General features: G+C 40.2%; 1 protein-coding gene across 3 annotated transcripts in view; it reads right to left on the reverse strand.

The window, feature by feature from the left end:
- LRBA (LPS responsive beige-like anchor protein) overlaps nt 1-25,646 on the reverse strand; it is an 808,478-nt gene that overhangs the window by 748,782 nt on the left and 34,050 nt on the right. The window contains exons 1-2 of one of the 3 annotated variants that reach the window (XM_081242274.1): nt 7,334-7,638; nt 6,291-6,729 (exon numbers count right to left, since the gene is read on the reverse strand). In XM_081242274.1, coding sequence (XP_081098400.1) covers nt 6,291-6,509 — 219 coding nt within the window. In that variant the 5' untranslated portion in view covers nt 6,510-6,729; nt 7,334-7,638. Of the gene's footprint in view, nt 1-6,290; nt 6,730-7,076; nt 7,639-25,646 lie in introns of those variants that run through there. The other 2 variants (XM_081242273.1, XM_081242275.1) reach the window with 2 other exon arrangements.

The following is a 25,646-nucleotide window of genomic DNA, read 5'->3' on the forward strand; positions in this document are numbered from 1 at the left end:
ATACATTCCATTTTTTTAACAGAAATTGATGAGTTCATCCTACAATTCGTATGGAAATACAAAGGACCTAGAATAGCCAACAATCTCGAAAAAGAAAAACAAAGAGGATATACATCCCTATTTCAAAACTTACTACAAAGCTACAGTAATCAAGACAGTTTGGTACTAATGTAAGAACTGACATATGGATCAAAATTAAGAGTTCAGATAAATCCTTACAGTTATGGTCAACTGATTTTTGACAAAGATGCCACGGCAATTTAATGGGAAAGAACAGCCTTTCAACAAATGGCAGTGAGACAAAAAGATGAATTTAGACCCTTATCTTACCCTTTCTTCACATCATACAAAAATTAACTCAAAATAGATCATAGGCCTAAATGTAAGAGCTAAAATTATAAAATGTCTTGAACACAGGATATAAATATTCTAAAATTAGATTGTGGTAATGCTTGCATAACTCTGGAAACTTACTAAAAATCACTGAATTACATACTTAAAACAAGTGACTTTTATGGTATGTAAATTACACCTCAATCAAGATGTTTAAAATCAAGTCACCTCTAAAAGTGACAATGGCTATTAAATAAACCCCAAAATAAGAATGAAGTAGTATATTGCAGAGCCAATAGGCTAATAATGACTATATAGAAACAAAAAAATTATAAGGTTGGAATATGATGATTGTAACTATCTAAAATTGCAAATACTACAATAATAGCAAATAGTTATAATTGCACTTAATGTGCCACACATTATTTTAAGTGCTTTACAAGTATTTACTCATTTAATCCGTTCTACAATATAGTTTCCCCATTGTAGAGCTGGGGAAACCAAGGCACAAAGAAGTTAAAAAAACTTGTTCAAGGACTTCCCTGGTGTTCCAGTGGTTAAGAATCCACCTTCCAACGCAGGGGATGCAGGTTCGAACCCTGGTTGGGGAACTAAGATCCCACATGCCGCGGGGCAACTAAGCCTGCGTGCTCTAGAGCCCACGTGCCACAATTAGAGAGCCCCGCGCGCCACAACTACTGCCTGCACTCCACAACTAGAAAGAAGCCTGCGCGTCGCAACAAAGAGCCCACACACCACAACGAAAGATCCCACATGCTGCAACGAACATACTGCAACTAAGACCTGATGCAGCCAAATAAATAATAAAATAAATAAATATTTTTAAAAATAAATAAATAAAAGAATAAAAAAAAAACTTGCTCAAGATCACGACAGGGAGTTAAGAGAGTGATTTTTTTTCTCTTTACACAAATATCTTTAACATTACTATTATATTATTATGCATTTGAAAAGGAGAGTAGTGGACATCACTGGTTGCCTATCCAGCATCCATTCACTCTGTGAATTTCTTACCCAGATCTTTGTGTATCCATCCCTCCCCATACAGCCCAAGTACTTTAGAGGAAATTGACCCCATTCTTAGGTACAGCAGTTGGCCCTGGTTTGCTTAAGCCTATCAGCACATTTCAATGGCCACAATCATTGCTTCAGCAGTCCAATCAGGACTCTTATTTAGAATGTTAAGACAGAGAGGCTCTCTCTCCCAAGAGTTCTAAACAAGAATACATATGGCCCCAAGTACCACTGGCAGCCATCCTATTACCATAAGGGGAACAGCAATGGACTAAAGCTGACATTACAGAAAGGAAAACAGCAACAGAAAGAAACTGGTCTTTAATATTATTGTTACTGTAAATCTTGCCCTACCTTTGGACTTCCTGATAAATGAGCCTATAAATCCTTTTTATTGTGTTTAAACCAGTTTGAGTTTTCTATTATAACATGAAGTATCAATACAAACTGATATAGAGGAGAAGCCCACAAACAAGCATGTTTCTAGAATAGATTACTCTTAACCTTTAAATTATGATGTAAGGTATTAAGGAGGAAATAATTCTAGATACACACATCAAAACAGAAACGTGATGAATGATTACCTTTCTAATAAATTTCATATAAACGCCTGAAAAGAAACTGCCTGCAATTTTATGTCCCACACAGTATTTTTTAGTATTTTAATTTGACATTTTAAATGTTATTTTTTTTAAATCTAGATTTCCAGTTCTTCCCAAAAAGTCAAAAGGTTCACACATCACTGGGCCCATGTTACTGCAGGACAACAATCAGCTACAATGGAACAGTAGATGCCCCACAAGTATAGTCTCTGCACAGTCAATACAAACAGAACCTCTGTATCATCTGCTCAGCTTCTATAGGTGTTAAGAGTTTGCACCATTAATATCTCGCAGAACCTGTAACAATGCCACATAATGAGTAATGAAAAATTATATTCCATCTTCTAATCTTTAACTCTTTTTCTTTGGTCACACTGTGCAGCTTGTGGGATCTTAATTCCCTGACCAGGGTTTGAACCCCGGCCATGGCAATGAAAGTGCCTAGTCCTAACCACCGGACTGCCAGGGAACTCCCTAAGCTTTAACAGTTTAATTAAAATGGTACAGTTACTTTTTGAAGAAAAAAATTTCATGAAAACATGTATCTGTCACCAGCCCACGGGAAACACTATTCTTTAATTAAATAGCACTGAACACCTGTAAATACCTGGTGGAAGACTTAAACTCAGCAGTGAATTCCTGAAAACATGCCAATATAATTATTTGGGTCCAAAAGTTTGACAAATTACTTTAGCATACAGACGGAGACAAAATAAAAATGGTTTTAAATTGCAACAAGAAAAATGTAAAAGTTGACCAGAAGTTTGAAACACTTGAATACACAGGTGTACTATTAATCAAAACTTACCTATAAAACAGATTTGCAAAAGAAATTACAAGGAGGGTGGTAAATTCCAAAGAAATTTATAACAGGGACTTCCCTGGTGGTCCAATGGTCAAGAATCCGCCTTACAAGGCAGGGGACAGAGGTTCGATCCCTGGTCAGCGAACTAAGATCCCACATGCCGCGGGGCAACTAAGCCTGCCCGCCACAACTACTGAGCTCGTGCCCCTCAACGAGAGCCCGTGTGCCGCAAGCTACAGAGCCCACGTGCTCTGGAACCCGTGCGCCACAACTGCAGAGCCCATGCACCCTGGAGTCTGCGCGCCACAACTAGAGAACAGAAAACCCACACAACAAAGCTAGAAAGAAGCCTGCGCACCAAAACGAAGAGCCCACATGCCTCAGGGAAGACCCCGTGTGCATTAACTAAGCCCTAACGCAGCCAAAAATAAGAAAATAAAATAATAAATTAATTTTTGAACAAAAATGGAAATTTATAACAGTGTAAGGTCAAGCTACATTAGCAAAGTTGGAGGCAGCACTTTGTAAAGAAAGACTTCTCAAGTTACATGGCTCTACTACCTCTTACTATTTGGACAGCTCTCAGGGAGGGGAGGTTGTTTAAGTTTAACAGTACAAACTGTATGGTTTAAAGTAACTAATATGTAATCAATAAGAGAGAATCGGTAGCATACAATCTATTTTAATAAAATGCCTGAAAAGTAGGAAAAAGTTATGATAGCTGCATATATATATATAATATAATAAATACATATAGAGTATAATATATGATATATATAATATAATAAACTTACTAATGAAAAATCCAATGAAGAAAGGATAAAGGAGGAGCATGCATGAGGATTCAGTGATACTGGTAATATGCTGGTTCTTTAAGTTAAATGACGTTTCACAGGACTTAGAATACTTCATGACTTACACATGTCACACATTCTTTTGTCTGTATCCTATTTTTCACAATTTTAGACATTTTAATCCAATATACTAACTGTAAAAAAACTTAATAATTAACTTTCTGCATCTACATTCTGAGTGAAAAAACTGACTGAATAACCTGAAAAAAAATTTTTTTTTACTTTTAAAGTCTTTTTTTTGAAAGTTATTTGAATGGTCAATAAGAAGATATGAAAACTGAACAAGGTTTCAGCATTCATATTTAGCAGGACCAATGATTTTTCTGTCCTTACACTGGGGAAAGCTATGCCTAAGCTATAAATATCTGCTTAGGGAAGCAAACAACTCTACATCAACTCAAGAGACAGATGTATTCCTAGAAGGGCTGTCATTCTAAGAATCACCAATCTGCTTCACCTTTCAGGCTCTCAGTTTCCTTATCTATATAATGAGCTCTATGTATTAAACACTTAATGAGGGAAGAATTTAAAAACATACGTAAAGCGCCTGGCCCATTGCCTAGCACATAGTAAATTGTAGTAACTTTTTTTAAATTACACTTATTATCAGTTAATGTAACTTCTTTCTTTGAGTAGAATTGAGACTAAGGCTGATAACCATCAATTAGAAAATATTTAAGTGCAGCAGTACTAACACTGAAATGGACTAGTTTACCAGATTCCCAATATTTTCAGTTCCCAAGATTTTCAAAAGACTGGCCAAGACCCTGTAGGAGCATGAAAAGTTTTGTAAGGGAGAAGGGAAGGATATCTGTAGGAACATGAAAAGTTTTGTAAGGGAGAAGGGAAGGAAAAGAACTCATCTAATCCTCTCAGCAACTTTCTCTGCCCTACATGAGAGGAGAATGATGGTGAAGAGGAAGTGTAATTGAACAGATTTGCCCTCTCCTTCTACCCAGACACCTACTGACCTGCAAACATGTGGCTACGAAAGACTTCACCAGTCACCTTAAAATCTCTACCAGGTATACAGTTCTAGGCAGCATATGAACGAACTATTACTACAGAATTTGGATTTTCCTTAATGATAACATGCAAGTGACTCATGTTCAGTCATCCACCTCCACAGAAGACATTCTAAAGGACAGAGGAGTTGGAATCCTCCTTCTGCCAGAGGAATGTTGTGTTTCACACATGAACAACTAATGATGGACTATATCACTACCACAGATTTCTCTTTAGCATCCAAGATACATGAGGTTTAGAAAAAGAAAAAGAAAAAAATTGAGAAGGAAAGTTTTCAAGTCTATTTGGAGACAAAGGGATACACAGATTTGCCATTTATCTCCTTCAGATTCACAAACTTTGAAAGTCCACATAGACGCAAGACCCCCAAAATGTGTATAACTGTTGAAACTGAATGATAGATGCCAGAGTTTATTAAACTGTTCTATTTTTGTGTACACCTGAACATTTCCATAATATACATAATTTTTTAAAAATGTGTACGTGTGTGTCAGTATTTGTATCTAAACTCCCAACACAACAAACTGGTAGAGAAATACCCAATTGTTCAAAATTTTCTTATTCCATAGGTAAGTGAATTTCATCAAGCTACTTTCTCATTCTAGAAGTTGTACCGCAGGTGACCAGTCCATTAGTAAAGCTCTAGTGAAGGAAATAATTAACTGCCCTGAATAAAACAAGCCTAACCTTGAAAAAATAGAGGCAAAGGGGAAAGGTAATAAACAGTTATTCAACTATTGCACATTCATATTTGTTCCCATCTATTATCTTCTAACACAGGTGAACAGGTGGAAGAAGGGGAAATATCTAAAGGCCAAATTTACTTTTTATATTTTAGGTTGATGGGCAACAGAGATTGGAATAAAGAAATCTAAAAAGTCCCCATTAGAAATGATAACCATTTCTAAGACTAGAGAAAAAGGGAAGTAGCGCATAACCACATCTTTAAAATAACATTCATAGCTCATAGTAGTATAACCAGCAACTTCCAATGACCAAATATGCTTTGCTGATAGACATGAATTCACAAATGAAATAAAGATTATACTATATCTGCTGCAATTCTCTTTTTAAATTGCCATTCAATATTCACAAGATGTAACCCTAAATTCTTTCCAAAATTTGACTTTTGTTAATTATGTCTAAAAATGAAACTAGTCAAAATTAAATATAAATGCTAACTTTGCAGCAAATTAATCTTTCATCAGACCTGTGAACAAGAATTTTCTGTTCAAAATTTATGGCAAAACATAACTTAGGCAGACTCGAAAGAGTAGGTAGGACATTATTTCTCAAGTCCAAAAAAAGGTCAAAAGAACTTACTTAAAATGTCCGAAATGCACACTTAGATATACATCCCAAGGGGGAAAAAAATTTATAGAATAAATCCTCCATAATACTTCCATAGCAACAATTATTTCCTTAGGACCAAACTGATCTGTTCACTTTCTCAAAACCTGGAGCATCTAAGTTTACATAATTCCCCTTAAACTGAAAAATACAAGAAATTGTTTCATTTAGGTCAGCAGAATTTTGTTTCTATCATCAGCCTGAGTACAGCACATGGCTCCAGCGCTAACGTCTTGTTTCCCAACCCACTGAGAAGATATGCTCGTAAAATAGAGATCTACTTACCAGGTTAAAGACAGTTTCTACAATATCCCTATTGGATACTTCTCCAACTTCAACCAACCCCGTCAACACGGCAAACTTCATTCTGATGCCCCTGATAGGGAGCCCTGGTTTCAGAGATAAGGCACCCCCTTCGGCAGGGGTTTCTTCTCCTTTCCCTCCACCTCCCCCGTCATCACCTGTTGGTGGCGGGGAAGGGGCAATACTGTCTTCACTGGCCATTGCGAGTTCACGATAAAGGACCACTCGGAGTCACTCTGGGACAGCAGTCGCTGCGCTAGTAATAAGCACACAGACGCAACGCAAAACGGAAAGGGTCACTCTTCCAAGTTGTGGAGAAACCCCAAAAGCAGTCGATGTGGTAAGTCCTTGGCGTCGCCTTCCTCCTCTTGGGGAATATTTGTCCAATCTCTCTCCCCGAGGCTGACAACAACGCCAAACCCTATTGGAAGATTAAATCAATGTTAAATAGGCTAGGTTTTGTTTTAGGGTTTTGCGGGGAGAGAAGGGTGTAGTTAGTGTCCGTCAAATAAGTTCCTCAAAGGACCCCGCTACCAGCCACCCGCTTCCCCGCGCCTTGAGGAGCGGGATTCTGAGCCAAGGCGGGTTCCAGAGGCCCGAGAACAGGTTCACTCCTCCCCCACACTGTCGCAGGTTCCAGGCGCAGGGCAACCTCTCCTCACAGGTGCACGGAAAAGGAAACTGTCGCTGGGAAAGGGGGTGGGGGTGGGGGGTCGGAGGAAAGCAGGGGTCCCCAAGCTACCCTAGAGGGAGAAAGTTCCTCCTCACCCAGACACTCCGGACTCGTCCTTGCCCCCCGTCAGGCAGCCGCGAGACGGAGGTGGCGGCTGAGATCCAGGGCAGGAAAGGGCGGGGGAAGGGGGCGGTGATGATTCTCAACGCTCGGCCCAGGGGGAGGAGTGGAGCACCTCTCGGGCACCTGAGGTTCGACGGGCAGAGGAGGGGTGGTGTGTGTAGTGGCCAGAAGGGGGGGGAGTCCCGGCGGCTACGAGAAGAGAGGAGGGAGGAGAGAGAGGTCAGGGCACCTGATAGCAGCCTCCAAGTTTCCCTAGTCCGCTCCCCGGGAGTCCGCGGCTGCACAGAACTCCATGGCTTCCTGGCCCGCCCCACCCCACCCCACCCCACCCCACCCCACCCCACCCCTGCGCTCAGCCTTTGCAAAATCAGCCGCTGCCGGCACTACGGACGCCGCGGCTGAGGCTGCTGCGGGAGGTGAGGATGCTACTGCCACAGCTTGCCCCTCCACTGCTCGCGCGGCTATCCGCGTGCCCACTGAAGCTGCTCCCCGCCGCCATGACAGCGCCGAGGGCGGCCGGGTGCGGCGTGCGCGTGCGCGAGCGCGAGCAAGAGGGAGAGAGCGGCCGGGCGGGCGCGAAGGCGGAGGCGACCGCGCGGCGGCGTGGAGGCGCGCGGGCGGCCCCGGGGGCCGGAGAGGGCGGGGGCTCCGGGCGCGGGCTTGCTGGTAGGAGTGCGTGTGAGGGCTGGCGCGCTACGCAGGTAGCACCAGGTGTATCCCCGGCCCGGCCAGGAAAGACCTTTATTTTCAGCAGCCGACTCTTCCCCCGCCTCCCACTCCCCGACCTGAGAAGGTGCTTTGGCGAGTGCCGAGGCGGTGATTCTGACGCTCCTTCTGTTGTTAAGTTACCGTAGGGCCTCCTGGCGCGGAAGGAACCCGCCCCACGTTGCCAAGGTGTCTTCTTGGACTCGGAGAAGGACACCTGAGGGACCGCTACGAGCTAGAGAGGTGGCAGCTCCGGAGCCAGTGGGGCTGCTGCCCTCGTTTAAGGGAGCAAAGAGTCCCCACCCCTGACAGCTTTCAGCTGCCGCCCGCCCGCCGCGCTCGGCGAAGACTCGGAAAGAGATTTCCACTGGGATTCCCTGACAGCTGCCACCTTCCTTTCGGAGCGGGGTGTGGGGCGGGGAGATCGTGTGGACGAGGAACGGGGAAGATTCCTCGCAGCTGCCGCCCCACCAAACCTCTCCCACGTTCTAAGGAAGGGAGGACTCCTGAGACAGCTGCTCCAAGCAGCGTGGAGGCGGGGTGCATTTTGCCTGTAGATCTCGGAGGGGTGTTTTTCCTCTCGGGATTTTCCAATGTGAAAGTTAGGCTCGCCTCATTCTCAGTTTAAGAGATCAATTATATTAGGATTGAAACCAGCTCAGATCATCATAATCTGTGTCCTGTTCCCCCCCGCCCCCCGTTAACAGTATTCTTCCTGACGCATTAGTGAAAAACAGACATTATTGAGGAAAGTGGCTTTTCACCCTTATGGTACTGTTTGAAGCCGTAAGGCCTTAAAACATATATAATATTTAAAATACTCGCACTTAAAAGTCAAGCGAAAGTGGGGTCAAAGTTAGGAAGTACTGTGGGAGAGTCAGAAGAAAAATTATATTGGTTTTAGGGAGGAAATAGTTTTCTAGAGAAAGGGTTATTTGAGATGGGCTTGGAAACTGAACTGGATTTTAACTAGCACATGGAAATTTGGGAGGAGGGGTGTGGCATGAGAAAAGACAAGCACAGGAGCGTCTTCTTCAGAAAAGTTTTAAAAGCTTACACCTTTTTAAAATACTAAAATGAATTCAGCTGTACCACATCTCATGGTTGCAAATGTTTAAGATTTGTTTTCTGTAAGTGGGTTCAATATTACAAAGATGAGGCAGACATTTTTCTCAAGGTCTGAAATGGTGACTTGTACATTGCCAGGCATCAACGTCTTGCCATTCCTGAAAATTTAAACACGTCAGGTTTATATTTTAAATCATTAAACGAAGAAGTCGGGAATAAGGAGAAGTGGGTGTGCCGGGAGGAGAGAGACAGCTTTCACTGCACTGAACACATCTGGAGGGAGGAAGGGAGACATTAAACAATGAAAGGCCTCTCATAGCATTTTGCTGCTTCAGATTTGGGCAAATAGTCTAACCCTGAGAATGTTACTATATCTGGCATATAAGTGCTAGTAGATATTTGTTAATAAATAAATGTCCTCCATTGAGAAGAAGCAGATGATAGTGAAATGCCCTAAACACAGTGTGGTCACAGTTATTCAGTCTAAATGACCTAGGGCTAAGGTTATGTCTGTTATGGATTTGCCATCTCACCGTTAATGCTGTTCTACTGATGAAACAAAAGGAGATGTAAGACAATAATCCAACTGTTTTTTACAATTTTTCAGAATTATCCAACCTCCTGCTTTACTTTGCCCCTGGTTACAGTAAAACAGTTGCCAGAAATCAGAGGTTCACTGCAGAAGGAAGCATAAGGAAACTTCACTTCTAGCCAAGTCACGGTTAAAATATAATAGCTGTGGATTATTGTTTAGGTGTAAAGAATATAGCCATGGAGTGCTTCAGGTAAACTGTTCATCAGCTATTAAGCTCCTTCACGGCACAATACTTTGAACATTATAGGTACTCAATACATATTATTTGGATTGAGTTAAAACTCTAAAGTTACTTGCTTTAATTTTTCTGCCCTGAAAACCCTTGCTTGAGTCTATACAACTATTGCCAGTTAGAGGGAGGAAGATCCTGGTATAAAAGGCTACTTTAATATGGAAAGCTGGGAATTCCCTGACAGTCCAGTGGTTAGGACTCAGCGCTTTCACTGCCGGGGGCCTGGGTTCACTTCCTGGTTGGGGAACTAAGGTTCCACAAGCCATGCGGCGTGGGCAAAAATAAAGAATAAATTAATAATAATATGGAAAGCAGTTTTACCCTTTGTTTACATTTTAGTACTATTATGGAAGTTTTCTAGTCAAAAGACTTCATATGAACTATCAGCATATGATTTTATAGGACTGCCGTACTTGTATCCCTGTATCATACACTCAGCTGCTACACAAAAGAGAAGAAAAAAAGGAAAAGGGCAGTAGAGTGTTCCCGAATATGGCTGCCACCAGTGTCTGTGTCCCCAGGGTGAGCCGCAGCTGTACCCCCCACCCCCCGCCCATCCAGGGTCTCCAAAACCAGCAGGGCACTAACCGACCTATGAGTGCTGAAGAGTTTACAGATGGATTCAAGCTTTCCGGATACCCTGACACCAGCTGTGTCACTTGGACCTTCCTCATGTCTAAGATCAACAGAAACACCAACTAAAACAATTACATGGGGCTTCCCTGGTGGCGCAGTGGTTGAGAGTCCGCCTGCCGATGCAGGGGATGCGGGTTTGTGCCCCGGTCCGGGAAGATACCACATGCCACGGAGCAGCTGGGCCCGTGAGCCATGACCGCTGAGCCTGCGCGTCCAGAGCCTGTGCTCCGCAACGGGAGAGGCCACAACAGTGAGAGGCCCGCGTACCGCAAAAAAAAAATTAAAAAAAATTACATGAATTGTATACATCACATAAACATAAAAGCAAAATGTTCTAAGATGAAAGGGAAAACAGATCATCACAAGTCTTCATTAACAGAAAGAAAAAAATGGAATTCTGAGGGGGATGTACACCTAAATTTGGAGAATAAAGATGAAAAAAATTTTGTTTTAAAATGGAAAAGGAAGGAATGGGGGGGAAAATTACCTTTTATAAATCCAGACTTAAATTTTTCATCTTCATCTAATTTATATATCTCTCTGACATCGCCACCTTGACAGAATTAAGGACTAAAGATTTTCATAATTTTACTTTCCTTCAGCATACATTGACATCATAATAGAGACGAAAAGAAAAGGGTGGATTCAGAACAGGAAGCCTTGTGCATAACTCAAAGGAACTCAAGCAAAGAGAATGTAATTTCATGGTGAAATCAAAATGATTATTGATCTGCAAGCCTTTACCTATATGCAAAGAAAAGAAAATTTTGATAACAAAGATAGGATGGAATTTTTCTTTGTTTCTACCAGAAAGTACACCCAATCCACCCAATTGTAACTTATTGGTATTTTGCTAGGGTATAGATTAAATGATAATTTAGGGAAAAGGTACCATCTACGTGATTTGCTCTGCACCTAGAGAATTTGGAGAATTCTTCAAATTCTTATTCAGCGTAGCTTATATCATAGGCTAGAAATTCATGGCCTTGGCTTGCAGCACCCTCCTCACAAGAAAGGCAAACATTGCTTTTACTATTCATTAAATCTTACTAATGTTAAGTAAAACCTCGAATGTTAGTAATCTTTATCAATGGCACTTTTATTGGGCATTAGACTCTGGGAACAATTGCAATTTTAGAGGAAAAGACATTGCCCACCCTTATAGTTGGAAACTCAAATGTTTAAGATTGAAAGTTCACACGATTGTTCAATATCTAGAAGTTCAAAATGATCCACATGAAGTTAATTACATTTGGGGCATTTTAAAATATTTATTTGTTTGTTTGTTTATTTACTTATTTATTTATTTTGGCTTCACTGGGTCTTAGTTGCGGCACACGGGATCTTTAGTTGCATCATGCAAACTCTTAGTTGCGATATGCATGCGGGATCTAGTTTCCCGACGAGGAATCAAACCCAGGCCCCCTACATTACATGGAGTCTTACTCACTGGACCACCAGGGAAGTCCTGTTTGGGGCATTTTTAAATTCTTGTTTCCCTTGTGTATGTCACACAAGGGATAAAGACTTTGAAAAGGGCAGCTCTACTTTCAGTAGGTATGCTAGCCAAGACATTTGTTTTAAGACATAAAATATTAATGAAGTATTTAGCATAGTTGACATGGACATATACTAGATTGATTGATTTGGGTTTTTTTTGTTTTCCCACATCTATTTCGTTCTTAAGTAGTGTACAAATACGTAGCCCATTTGCAGTGTTCTCTTACGATAGTAAGATAGTAATTGTCATGAGACTGCAATGAAATGTACCACCACCCCACCCCACCCCACCCCTTTGCAATCTATATAAGTGCATATCCCTAGAATGACTGTTGGCATCATCAGCTCAACTCTGAATTCCTTGTCTAGGTGAGGTCTCTGAGAGGCCAGTGTCTCCCCTGAAAGTGGTAGGTTGTCATTTCAGTCCCCAAGATTACAAGTGGTGATTCAAATAGGAAATGAGACCACCAGGAGATTAACTTCAAGCAGACGGGAGAGAAAATTACTTTTTCCAGCCCTTATTCTCTGAGGTTTGAACTTTGAATTGCTTGCTAGTACTCCAAAAGGAGAAAGGTGACTTCTGTCATGTAGAAACATGCTTAGAGTATTCCTTCTTGGAACCCAAGCCACATGGAGAAGCTGTGTGGAGAACAATCAAGGCCTTCAATCAACATCCCCAGCTGAGTTCCCAGCCGTCAAGCAGCACCAGCTGCCCGCTACAAGAGCGAGTGATCATGGATATTCCAGCTGGGTTGAGCCTTCAGAAGACTGCAGCCCTGCCACATGGTATAGAGTTGCACTGTTGGGTCCAGTTAACCCACACAGAAATTGTAAGAGGTTATAAATACTTGTTGATTTAAGCCACTGGATTTTGGGATTGTTTGTTATACAGCGATAGGTAGAAAACTAAAATATCAGGTATGGCACTTCCCTGGTGGTCCAGTGGTTAAGAATCTGCCTTCCAATTTCAGGGGATGCAGGTTCGATCCCTGGTCGGGGAACTGAGATTCCCACGTGCCGCGGGGCAACTAGGCCCATGTGCCGCAACTGCAGAGCCCATGTGCTCTGGATCCACAACTAGAGAGAAGCCTGCTCGCCACAACGAAAGATCCTGCATGCAGCAATGAAGATCTCATGTGCCTAAATAAATAAATATTTTAAAAATAAAATAAAATATCAGGTAAAACAGATTATTTAGCTTTGGATTACTCTCCCTAACCATATTAGTTTTGTTGATCCAGAGTATAAACTTTAAAAAATATTCTAGCCTGGTCACAGCTATGCTATAATTTAGAGTCCCCATAATTGGGCCTGTATGTTAAAGAAGGTGGTAGCAGTGGTACATGCCAGAGATGCACAAGGGAAAGGGGGATTTTGTGTGATCACATTTTGGGTTATAAAGTTCACAAGAAATTTTCCAGGGAGATTTTCTCTTTATTGCTAACTGAGAAGACTTACGTTTAATTTGATTAAAGAAAGCACCCATTTCCTTACAGACACTACAAATTATTTTCTCTGCTGAGAAATGTTACAGCCACTATGGGTAATCTACCTATACTAAAAATACAGGAATAAAGTGTTCAATTCTACTAATAATCAAAGAAATGTAAATTAAAATAATATTGAGATGACATGGTTTACCTCTCTCATTGCAAATATTTATAGTATTCAGTGTTGGCAAAGGAGAAATGTGCACTCATTAATATTTACTGCAAACATATAACATCACTAAGAAGCAGTTTAGCACTATACTGCTCTTCCACTCTTAAGAATGTATCCTAGGGGACTTCCCTGGTGGCACAGTGGTTAAGAATCTGCCTGCCAATGTAGGGGACACGAGTTCAAGCCCTCGTCTGGGAAGATCCCACATGCCGCGGAGCAACCAAGCATGTGTGCCACAACTACTGAGCCCACGTGCCACAACTACTGAGCCTGCACTCTAGAGCCCACGAGCCATAACTATTGAGCCCACATGCCATAACTACTGAAGCCCATGCACCTAGAGCCCATGCTTCACAACAAGAGAAGCCACCGCAATGAGTAGCCCCGGTCACCGCAACTAGAGAAAGCCCACGCGCAGCAAGGAAGACCCAATGCAGCCAAAAATAAATAAATAAATTTATGAGAAAAAAAAGATGATGTGGTATATATATACAATAGAATATTACCCAGCCATAAAAAAGAATGAAATATTGCAATTTGCAGCAACATGGATAACCAAGAGATTACCATACTGAGTAAAGTAAGTCAGACAGAGAAAGACAAATATTATATGATATTACTTATATGTGGAATCTAAAAAACAATACAAATGAACTTACTATGAAATAGAAACAGACTCACAGACATAGAAAACAAACTTACGGTTACCAAAGAGGAAGGGAGGGATAAATTAGGGGTATGCGATTAACAGATACACACTACTCTATATAAAATAAGCAACAAGGTCCTATAAAACACAGGGAAATATATTCAATATCTTGCAACAATCTATAGTGGAAAAAAAAGTATACATATATATATAGCTGAATCACATTGCTGTACACCTGAAACTAACACAATATTGTAAATCAACTATACTTCAATTTAAAAAAAAAAAGGAAAAAGAAAAGTTTCCAGTCTGGTCGGACATTTTAACCTTAGAGGCCAATTTAATCCAATTGTCACTCTTAAATAATTAGATTTTTCTTCTGGATAGAGCTATAGAGCAGTAAAAAAGGTTGTTCTGTTAATACATATATTGAAAAGCACATCCTACCACCCCCATTTGGATCACACCCTCTTTACAGATACTCTTTAAATATGAGCAACTAAGTGTGGGAAACTCTCATCCCATGAAGTTAAATAGTATTGTGATTGTTTTAAAAAATCATTATAGTTTTTATTATCCTGCACAAAGGGGAAAATGGAGTTGAACCTGTGCTTACACAATAGGCTGCAGAAGGGAAAATGAATAGATTATGCTCCATTCCTGGCTTTATTATGAATGAAAATTATGTTAGCATAACCAAGACCCCATGCCTAAGTTATAATTGTTACATGAAAATGATGAGTGTGGGACAGTAGGCAGATTGTTAGTGGGAAGTTGACTGAAAATGAAGCTATGGAGGCAGAGGGGACCACAATAAACCAGGCTAAGGATTGGATTCTACCCTGAAGGCAACTTGCTGCATTTCAGGAGATTTCAAAGTATAAAGTGATAGGATTTCATTAGACTCTTAGAAAATCACTCGCAGCTACCCAACCCCCATACATATTTGGGTGGAATCATCCATTTTATAGTATTGGTGGAATGCAGTGTTTATATTACTTTACAATAATTTGCATTTATAAAGGTGCACCATTGTGTGGAATAATGAGATGATTAACATATTCATTGTAGGAAGGTGCTTAGTTTTAGGACTCTTCCTCCCAATGTTGAGAAACTGAAAATAAAGTAAAAATGTCTCATCTCCCCATAGTTAGATATTGCACTGTCTTTAGTGAGGAGCTCAGAAGTTGATAAATATTATTTAGCTGTCAATCATCAGGAAAATGCCAATCGAAACCACATTGAGCTGTTACCTCCCACTTGTTAAAATGGTTACCATCCAGAAGACAATAGAAAACAAGTGTTGCAATGGTGTGGAGAAAAGAGAACCCTTGTACATTCTGGGTGAGAATGGAACTTCGTTCAACCGCTATGGAAAACAGTATGGAGAGGTTCCTCAAAAAACTAAACACAGACCTACCATATGATCCAGTAGTTCTACTTCTGAGCATGTATCCAAAGGAAATGAAAGCAGGATATCAAACATATATCTGGGGCTTCCCTGGTGGCGCAGTGGTTGAGAGTCCGCCTGCCGATGCGGGGGACACGGGTTCGTGCCCCGGTCCGGGAAGATCCCACGTGCCACGGAGCGGCTGGGCCCGTTAGCCATGGCCGTTGAGCCTGCGCGTCCGGAGCCTGTGCTTCGCAGCGGGAGAGGCCACAACAGTGAGAGGCCCACATACCGCAAAAAAAAAAAAAATATATATATATATATATATATATATATAAATATATCTGTACTCCCATATGGCAACATTACTCACAATGGCCAAGATATGGAAACAACCTACCTGTCGATCAATGGATGAATGGATAAAGAAGATGTGGTATATATATACAATGGAATACTACTCAGACAAGAGAAAGAAGGAAATCCTGCCATGTGTGATAATATGGATGGACCCTAAGGGGATTATGCTAAGTGAAATAAATCAATAAGAGAAAGACAAATCATAAGATATCACTTATATGTGGAATCTAATAAAAAAGCCAAACTCGGGCTTCCCTGGTGGCGCAGTGGTTGAGAGTCCGCCTGCCGATGCAGGGGACACGGGTTCATGCCCCGGTCCGGGAAGATCCCACATGCCGCGGAGCGGCTAGGCCCGTGAGCCATGGCCGCTGAGCCTGCGCGTCCGGAGCCTGTGCTCTGCAACGGGAGAGGCCACAACAGTGAGAGGCCCACGTACCACAGAAAAAAAAAAAAAAAAAGCCAAACTCATAAAAACAGAGTAGAATGGTGATTACCAGAGGCTGGGGGTGTGGGAGAATTGGGGAGATGTTGTCTGAGGGTACAGACAACTCGTAGACAAATAAGTCCTAGAGATCTAACGCACAGCATAGTGATTATAGTCAACAATGCTGTCTTATGAACTGCAAAATTGCTAAGAGGCTAGATCTGAACTGTTCCCACCACAAAAGAGAAATAATAAGTATGTGACGTGATAGAGGTGTTAGCGAACGCTACGGTGGTAAAATCACATTGCAACATATAAATGATCAAATCAACATGTCCGCCTTAAACTTACATGGTGTTATGTATCAATTATATCTCAGTGTTTAAAAAAACTTCCTGGAGAAGGGAACGCCTTGAGTCTAGAAGGACAAAGAAGATAGTGTGACTTGAGAAAAGGAGAAAAAGGTGTTCAAACCAAGACAGCAAAGTGTAGCAAGGCCTAAAGGTGAGAAACAGCATTGGTTCCGGGCCCTGTGGGACCACACAGGGGTGAGGCCCAGTGAATAGTTGCACCTGGAGTTGGAGATAGAAATGTGACATCTTCCACCAAGACGAGAAAGATCATCAGGAAGAGTGTGTAAAATGAAGAGGAAAACAATTACAGACTGTGGTAGACAACAGAATCTCCCATAAAGATGTTCACATCCTAATCCCTGGAACCATGTGAATATATTAATTCACATGGAAAAAGAACTTTACAGATGATTAAAGATCTTGAGATGGGAGATTATCCTGCATTAAATAGGTCAGCCCAATGTAATAACAAGGGTCCCTATAAGTGAAAGGGAGAGGCAGAAGCACAGAGTCAGGGAGAGATTTGCAGATGCTACACTGATGGTTTTGAAGATAAAGGAGGAGGCCACAGGCCAAGGAATTCAGACAACCACTAGAAGCTGGAAAAGGTAACAAAACAGATTTTTACCTGCAGTCCTCAGAAGGAATGCAATGCTGCCAATGCCTTGATTTTAGCCCAGTTGAAACCCATTTTGGAATTCTGACCTTAAAAAAGGAAAATATAGTGCCACCTTTTTCACACACGCAGTTAACCTTAAATATAGAATGTGACATTTTGAAACCATAATTGCCTAATTCTGTGGGTCCTAACATTAGCCATTCTCTACAATCACCTGGAACCTTTTATTAATCCCAATTTCCAGACCAATTAAATCAGAATCTTGAGTAAGACCCAGGCATCAATATTTTTTACAGCTTCCCAAGTAATTACAATGCAGGGCCTAGGTTTACAACCACTGAACTAATATTTACTTGATTTCAATACTCCTTAGATGACATATATATATGTTTAATGTTAATGAAAAGTAACGTATAATAATTTTAGTGTCACTCAGATTATTGGAAGCAACCTAGAATGTCCCTAAATCTGGGCAATCTGCACTATGTATTTCTATTCCAAAAGCAACAGTCTTCTAAATCAGAAGGGAAAACAATCCAGAGTTCTGTGTAAAAAGACAATAACAAACAGTTGCTAGATTTCATGTTAAAGGCAAGACAAGTGTAGGGTCAACTTCAAAATAGTTTATTTCTAAAGCAAAATGTAGTAAGAAATTAGCATTTAGGAAAATGTATTCAATACTTTAATTTCCAGGATCTAAATGAGATTACTGAAAGTTCTGTGGTCAACAGCTATGGAAGAAAGAACTGAGGAAAAATATTTTATGTTGTAAAGTAAAATTAGAAAGTCTTTATTTCTCTGCTAAATCCAATTTCTTTTAACAGAAAGTTGTTAGTTTAACGTTTATGTCTTTAAGCTTTAGAAAAACAAAATGTATTTTACTTATGTCATTTTAACCAGTTGAGAAAAATCTCATACAGAAAGTAACACAAAGCAGTACTGAGCTAGTTCTAGTTCCATGAGTCATAGTCGTAGAAGCTTAAATGGCAAAAAAAAAAAATATTGAATTGAAGTCCTGGAAAAATGAGGTAAGACGAACTTAAGCGGAAACAAGTATGGTAAGCCACCCCCAGATTATAATACACATTTGTGTCAGCCTTCTGTTTTGTTCCTTACAGATGGATGCAAATTAAGAATAGAACATAATTTTCCTTTTTTTTAATTCTCCCTCTACCATTGTTAACCAAGATGGTGGAGTATAAAGTGAACAGAAAAACTGAGCAAATAAATTTTGTTGTTTTTTTCCTTAGGTTCCAAAATATTTGACTGCTAAGAAACCAAAGTGAATTCGCTTTTTTTTTGGGGGGGGGTACTATTAAATTAATTCTGAATTATGATAATTCAGTCAAACTAGGTAAATTTTACCTTTTCACTAGGAAGAATGAAAGAAGACCAGAGCCACATCTTCTGAGTTTTCAGTTCCAAATCCAGAGATTATTAGTACGACAGGCTGTGCATGAAGAATGTATGGTGGCCAAGAGTAAAAGCAAAGAGACCACTTAGGATGACACTTAAATAGCCCACGCAAGATGGAGGCAGAAAGGGGAAAGGAAAGGATTCAAGATATATTTTGAAAATAGAACCAACAGGATTTGCTGATGTATTGGATGTATGTGGGCAAAGATGAGGAAAAGGGAGCAATGAAAGATGGCTTCTACTTTTTGACTTGAGCAGTTGGTGGATATGCTATTGACTGAGGTGTAGGGTGACTGGTATTGGGCTGAGGGAAGAGATGGCAGCGAAATCAAGGACTTGCTTCACTCGCTTGTTACTGGCATGGGTCCTGAAGGCATTTTAATTTTTTTTTTCCTCTGAGTAGATGGTGAAGAGGAGACCCAAGGTCAAGCCTGGGACTCTTTGAAATGTAAAGGGAGGTGAGGAGAAGAGAAGAAACTAGCAAAGGAGATTGAGAAAGGGAAGGCCAATAGGAGTGGGGTGTCATGGAAGCCAAGAGAGGAAAGCGATTCAAGAAGGAGGAAGATGATCAGGGTATGATTGTGCTTACTCATGACCCTGGTTAATATGATATCGGCTAGTGGAAAATTATGAGACATATCTGCACTGGTGGCTGCACCTGTGAAAGAATGTGCATTTGTGTCACAGCTACATTCATATGTTCAGTTCTCCCCACCCTTGGCTCCCCACCAAATTTCATTACCTGTCACAAAACTGATGATTGATTGATTATTCCTCTTCCTATATTTCTCTCTCCTACTTTAAATAACATTGAAGGGTCTTACATACTTAAAAAAGTAATGCATGTGCAGAAAAGAGAAAAAAAGAAAGAAAAAACAAAGAAAACAAAAAAGTAATGCATGTTAATTTTAAAAAGTTTGAAAAATGTAGAAAATTTCAAAAATGAAGAAAAAAACTACACCCATAATTACAACACCCACACACCTCTGACACTTGGTGTATATATGTAGTCCCATAAATAAATGGTTATTAAAAACTTGAGATCCGGTGAAACATACTGCTTGTAGCCTGCTTTCTTTCACCTAGAAATATATCATTAACATTTTCTTTGTCCCTAGTCTTTTAAATGTGACCTTAAAAATAACTATATTATTACATTATTAACTAGACCATAATTTAACCAACCTTCTATTGTTTAAATTCAAGTTGTTTCCAGTGTTTTGCTATTACAAACATAGTGAAACTGTGCACTAGTTAAGAGCATAGGCTTTGACACTGAACACATCTGGCTTAAAGTCTACTTCCATGGCTTATTGGCTGTGTACTCTTGAGAAATTATTGAACAAATTATTGAAGTTTCAGTTTCCTGATCTATAAAAGGACTATAATAATAGTACCTATTGTAAGGATTACAGGTAAAGTACTTAGCGTGGTACCCTAAAAGTAATTACTGCTCAATAAATGTAAGCCATTATAACAATAATTAAAGCATATGTTTGTTGAAAAAAAAATTTAAACACTTTTCTCATCAGTATAGCTATTTACTGTTCTGTTTACCAGCTAGTCTGATTGCCATTTGGGCCCTGCGTATAACCTTTGATTCAGTCTCAAATTTCATTAGTTTCTTGGACCCAAAGAGGTAACTCTCATTTTTCTTTCTTTCTTTTTTTTATTGAGTGTTGTCTGAAGGTTACTGACAGCGGTGGCTAAATTAGTCATGCTGCGAATTTACCTCCAAAATTTAGTTAGCACATCAGCAAAGAGGTAGCTCTTGGTTTTTCTTTGCTCACTCAGACCATTAGGAATCCGTATATCCAAACTATTTAATTGATTTTTTTCTGAAAATTCCAAATCACAAATCACATAAACAGCATTAATCTGTTAAAATATGTCAAAAAGAATCTAGGACTAAACATGACAAACGGGTACAAACTCCTGCTCTGCCCACCGCATATTTCCTCTCCACCACTTTTTTGTAGCGAGTGAAAGAAGAGAAGGCTGAGCAAAGTTCACAGGCACTGAGGAGGAATGGAGTTCCTGAATTCCGTTCTGCCTAAAACAAGAGCCCCTTCATCCTACACTCGCCTCTGGCACATCCCCAGCTGCTCACAGACTACAAACTGCACCAGGTTTCTAACCTTAACAGATCCTTTTGCTCCTTTGTCAAGAAAGAATTATTCTGACTTCCTTTGTAGTAAGCTGAGTTCTCACTCACCTCTTGGTCACTTTTTTTTTTTTAATCACTGAAAATTCTTCAGGGTTCCTACATGTGAACTATTTGAATCAAAACTTTTGGATAGCTTTTTTGGACAAAAGCAGGAGCAACCAGACACCCTTCCTACTCCACCGCCACCCCCTTGGAAAAAAACTCTGTTTTGTGGATTGTGGGTTGTCTACTGTGATCTCTTCCTGCTGGGCTCCTAGCGTGCCAACTAGAAAAATACAGGTACTATGTTTACACAGCCTTCATTTCTATTTACAAAATCTCTCTGTGGAGTTGCGAAGTTGGTTTTTTTTTCTTTCTTTTCCTTTTTTTCATGGCTGAACCTGTTGATCCAACTGTAACCATCAGCCAGTGAACACTAAGGTCTGAAGCCAGTTTCTGATGGGGGAAGTGGGAGGGGTACCCATCAAACTGGTTTGACTGCCTGAAGATAGCTGGTTACCCCAGTTTTAGCAAAAAATGGAACATACAAAATAACCTCAGCCTTTGGACTTCCCAATGTGGAAATTGAATTTGAGGGCTGTGAACAACTACACTTTTTAAAAACTATTTTAGGACTGCCATGTAGACAGAGCTCTAGAGAGCTGCATTGTTCTTCACATCAGCACAGACTCTATTATACCCTCTTGGATTGAAAGAGTTAGGTCCCCAACTACCTAACCAATTGCTGGGCCACTCTGACAAAGAAGAAAATGAGTCTCCTGGGTTAAATGAAAGCTACTGAATCTGGGGGCCCCTGACTCCATTCAGTTTAAGTGCTGGCATTTAGCTTCCCGATTTAGTAGAAATCAAAAGAAGGAGTATCCTTAAATAAATATTCTCACTCTCGTTCCCTAAAGAATTCATTTCAAATAATGAGGAAAAGAGAGATTAATTTTATTTGGGGCCCATTTTGTGTATTCTTATTTAATTCCTCTGAGTCTCATTTTCTTTATCTGTTAAACAGGACTAATAATATCTATAAATAGGATTATTCCAAAGATCAAGTGAGGAAAGGATTACCACTAGATCTAGTAATCACTTTTAAAAGAAAGTTTTAACATTTATAACATAATAAACAAATAATTGGAAAACCAATTTTTCTTTGAGAATCACACAAACTTTATAACTTAGTTTCTTTCTTAACCAATGGAGCATGGGCAATAAACACCCTCGTCCTTGGGAAGATATGAACAATTCTTAGCTTCAAGGTCACTTTTAACCGCCCCTTCTTTACACATCCACAGAACGCTGCTTATGCTTTGTTTTCTTTTTTGCGGTACGCGGGCCTCTCACTGCCGCGGCCTCTCCCGCTGCAGAGCACAGGCTCCGGACGCGCAGGCCCAGCGGCCACGGCCCACGGGCCCAGCTGCTCCGCGGCACGTGGGATCCTCCCGGATCGGGGAACGAACCCGCGTCCCCTGCATCGGCAGGCGGACTCTCAACCACTGCGTCACCAGGGAAGCCCCGCTGCTTATGCTTATCAACCCTCACCTTTTTCTGTCTGAGTTTTAATTACTTGTTTACCAACCTCTTTCCTCCACAAGATTGAACACTCTTTGAGTCTTTTCCCCCTTACAACATCTGGCATGGTGTCTTGGATGTAGTACATTTTCCATAAAAGTCTGTGTTGAAATGAAAGAAGTTGAACATAGAACCTGTTGTAGGACCTGTTTCCCATTGACAGTCATATCCTGATTGGATCCCTTTTTGCTCTCTGTCAATGGAAAATGGACCAGAGGAGGGAGTACAGCTACCATCAGAATGAGTTGGAGAGGGAAAGGGCTTCAAGAAGGAAGGAATATTATGGGCTTCCCTGGTGGCGCAGTGGTTAAGAATCCACCTGCCAATGCAGGGGATACAGGTTCGAGCCCTGGTCTGGGAAGATCCCACATGCTGCAGAGCAACTAAGCCCGTATGCCACAACTACTGAGCCTGTACTCTAGAGCCTGCGAGCCACAACTACTGAGCCCACGTGCCACAACTTCTGAAGCCCGCGTGTCTAGAGCCCATGCTCCGCAACAAGCCACCGCAATGAGAAGCCCGCGCACCGCGAAGAAGAGTAGCCCCTGCTCGGCACAACTAGAGAAAGCCCACGCACAGCAACGAAGACCCAACACAGCCGAAAATGAAAGAAAGGAAGGAAGGAAGGAAGAAAGAAAGAAAGGAGGTTAAATTGTTAAATGCAGATAGGTAGGGAAGGATGAGGGCTGATCAAAGTCCATTGGTTTTCCTGGCGGTTAGGGGTGATCTTCAATAGAACTAGAACTGCCTCAGTTAAATGATAAGGAAAAGTCAGATTACTGTAGGCTTGAAAGTGAGTGGGTGGCGATAAATGGCTGGAAGACAGTATAGACTCTATTTCTGCTTCAGGGCTGAGCTCCAATCCAGCATGACACATCTTTGACCTCCACAAGTCTACTCTCCAGCAAAGCCAGCCGTATTACAGCTTCCTCTTTACACAGTGATTTTCTATCTGCAGGATTTTGTTCTAGGTCTTCCCATATGACCTGAGTGTCCAGTGTCAAGTACTCTGAAACTCAGAGATCTTTCCTCAATTGCTCTAGCTTAATATGTTCTGTTTTACTCTGAAGTCGGTAACATGTAAGCTTTCTGATGGCATTTAACACATTCGGCCTAGTATTAGAGTTAGGTAAATGTATCCTTTATTAGTCTGTAAGGGATAAATAGACTTTAACTAAAACTTCTTTTCATATTAAGATACTACCTATCCATATTAGATACTACCTAATGGGTGTATATAATTGTGTAGATCCAGACAAGGAATTTTAAGTCAGAAAAATAAAATCAAGAGATTTTAGAGTTTCAATTTAATCCAACAAGCATGTACTGAATATCTTTTGTGTGCAAAACACTGTGCCCTCAAGGAGTTTAAGATCTAATGCATTAGTCAGCAAACTTTTTTTTAATAAATAGTCAGTAAATATCTTAGACTTTGCAGACCATATGGTCTGTTTCAACGATTCAACTCTGCCCCTGTAGTGAGAAAGCAACTATAGATACTACCTAAACCAATGAGAGTGGCTATGTTCCAATAAAACTTTATTTATGAACCCTGAAATTTGGATTTCATAGAATTTTCATATGTCATGATACATTATACTTCTTTTGATTTTTTAAAATTATCTAAAGATGTAAAAACCATTTTTTGCTTGTGGGCCATACAAAAACAGATGGCAAACAAGATTTGGCTTGTGGGCCATGGTTTCCTGACCCCTGATCCAATGAATAAAGAGAGCCAAAACAAACAAACAAACAAAAAATCCCTGTTCCATGAAATTTATACCCTAACAAATAAGTAATATACAACCATTTACAGACTGTAAGTAAATTCAGTGAAGAACAGAGTGACATGACAAAGAGTAGTTGGGTAGATGGGAGGGCTATTTTTGGAGACTGTGTTCAGAAGAAACTTCTCTTCAGAGTATCATTTCAGTTGAGACCCTCAAGATGAGCCAGCAGTGTTAAATGCCAGTAGAAAAAGGATTCCAGGATTCCAGGTTAAGGAAAAATCAATTGCAAAGGCAAATGTGTCAAGAAATAAATTGGAGAGGTGCAGGCAAGAACCACATTACACAAAGCTATACGCCATTGTTAAGGGTTTGGATTTTATTTAAAAATCCAGTGAGAGATGTCTGCACAACTTTATGAGTTGTACACTTTAAAAAGTGAATTTTATGATATGTGAATTATCTCCCAATAAAAAATTATTTAATTAAAATAAAAATAAATTTTAAAAATAAATAAATAAAAATAAATTGCATGAGAATCCAGTGAAGGTTTTAAGTAGGAACATGACATGACCTAATTTGGCTTTAAAAAGTTCCCTCTGGCTGACTGCAGCTTTCTTTCTTTCTTTTTTTTTTTTTTTTCAGCTTTCTTAAGTCACATATCCTTACTACCTTGCATTAAGGCTCCAAATGGGTCTGATCTTCCTAGTAATCTGCAAATACTGGAGTCATGGGATCAGTGTCCAATTTATCTTTATATTCTCCAGATTGTCAAGCCCAGCGCCTGACTCATGTTTTATGTTTAGAAAATACTTGCTAAATGCAATGATTAATAAAGGAAAAGCCAAATCTCAATGATAAACATATTCTTCATGTTTTACATAATTTACACTTTCAGAATCAAGAAATCAGTGTCCAAATATATATTCAATATGGTTTATAGTCAATTTCAAATATCATTGATATAAACATTCCAAGACAGTTCCATCCAGTCATGGGATTGTTTATAATATCTGATTTTATTTTTGTATATTTTGTACATTTTTCAAGTTTCCTACAAATGAACTTGTAATACTTTTATAATCAGAACAAGTGTCTCTTTTAAGCCCTTGAAATGTTCATCTCTTCTAAACTATACATAAAAGTGAATAAAAAACATTAAAATCATTAATTAAAAAAAACAATTACACGTAATCTAAGAATGATTCTTGCCCCAGTCTCTGCAGGACTCTTCCTCACTCAGCTGAGGCCACTCACTTATTTGTTTATTTATCAATAAAATAGCATAGTCACACAACTCCAGAGGTACCCATTCACATAGAGTGCAGTGAAATGAACATTGTGAGTTGTTAATACTTAGGCACTAAGCAGGTACTGGGGCAAGCAGTTTTTTCTTTTTTTTCTTTTTTTTTTTTTTTGCGGTACACGGTCCTCTCACTGTTGTGGCCTCACCCACCCATCGCGGAGCACAGGCTCCGG

This window comes from Mesoplodon bidens, assembly GCF_964165515.1.
Source record: "Mesoplodon bidens genome assembly, chromosome: 1".
NCBI lineage: Eukaryota > Metazoa > Chordata > Mammalia > Artiodactyla > Ziphiidae > Mesoplodon > Mesoplodon bidens.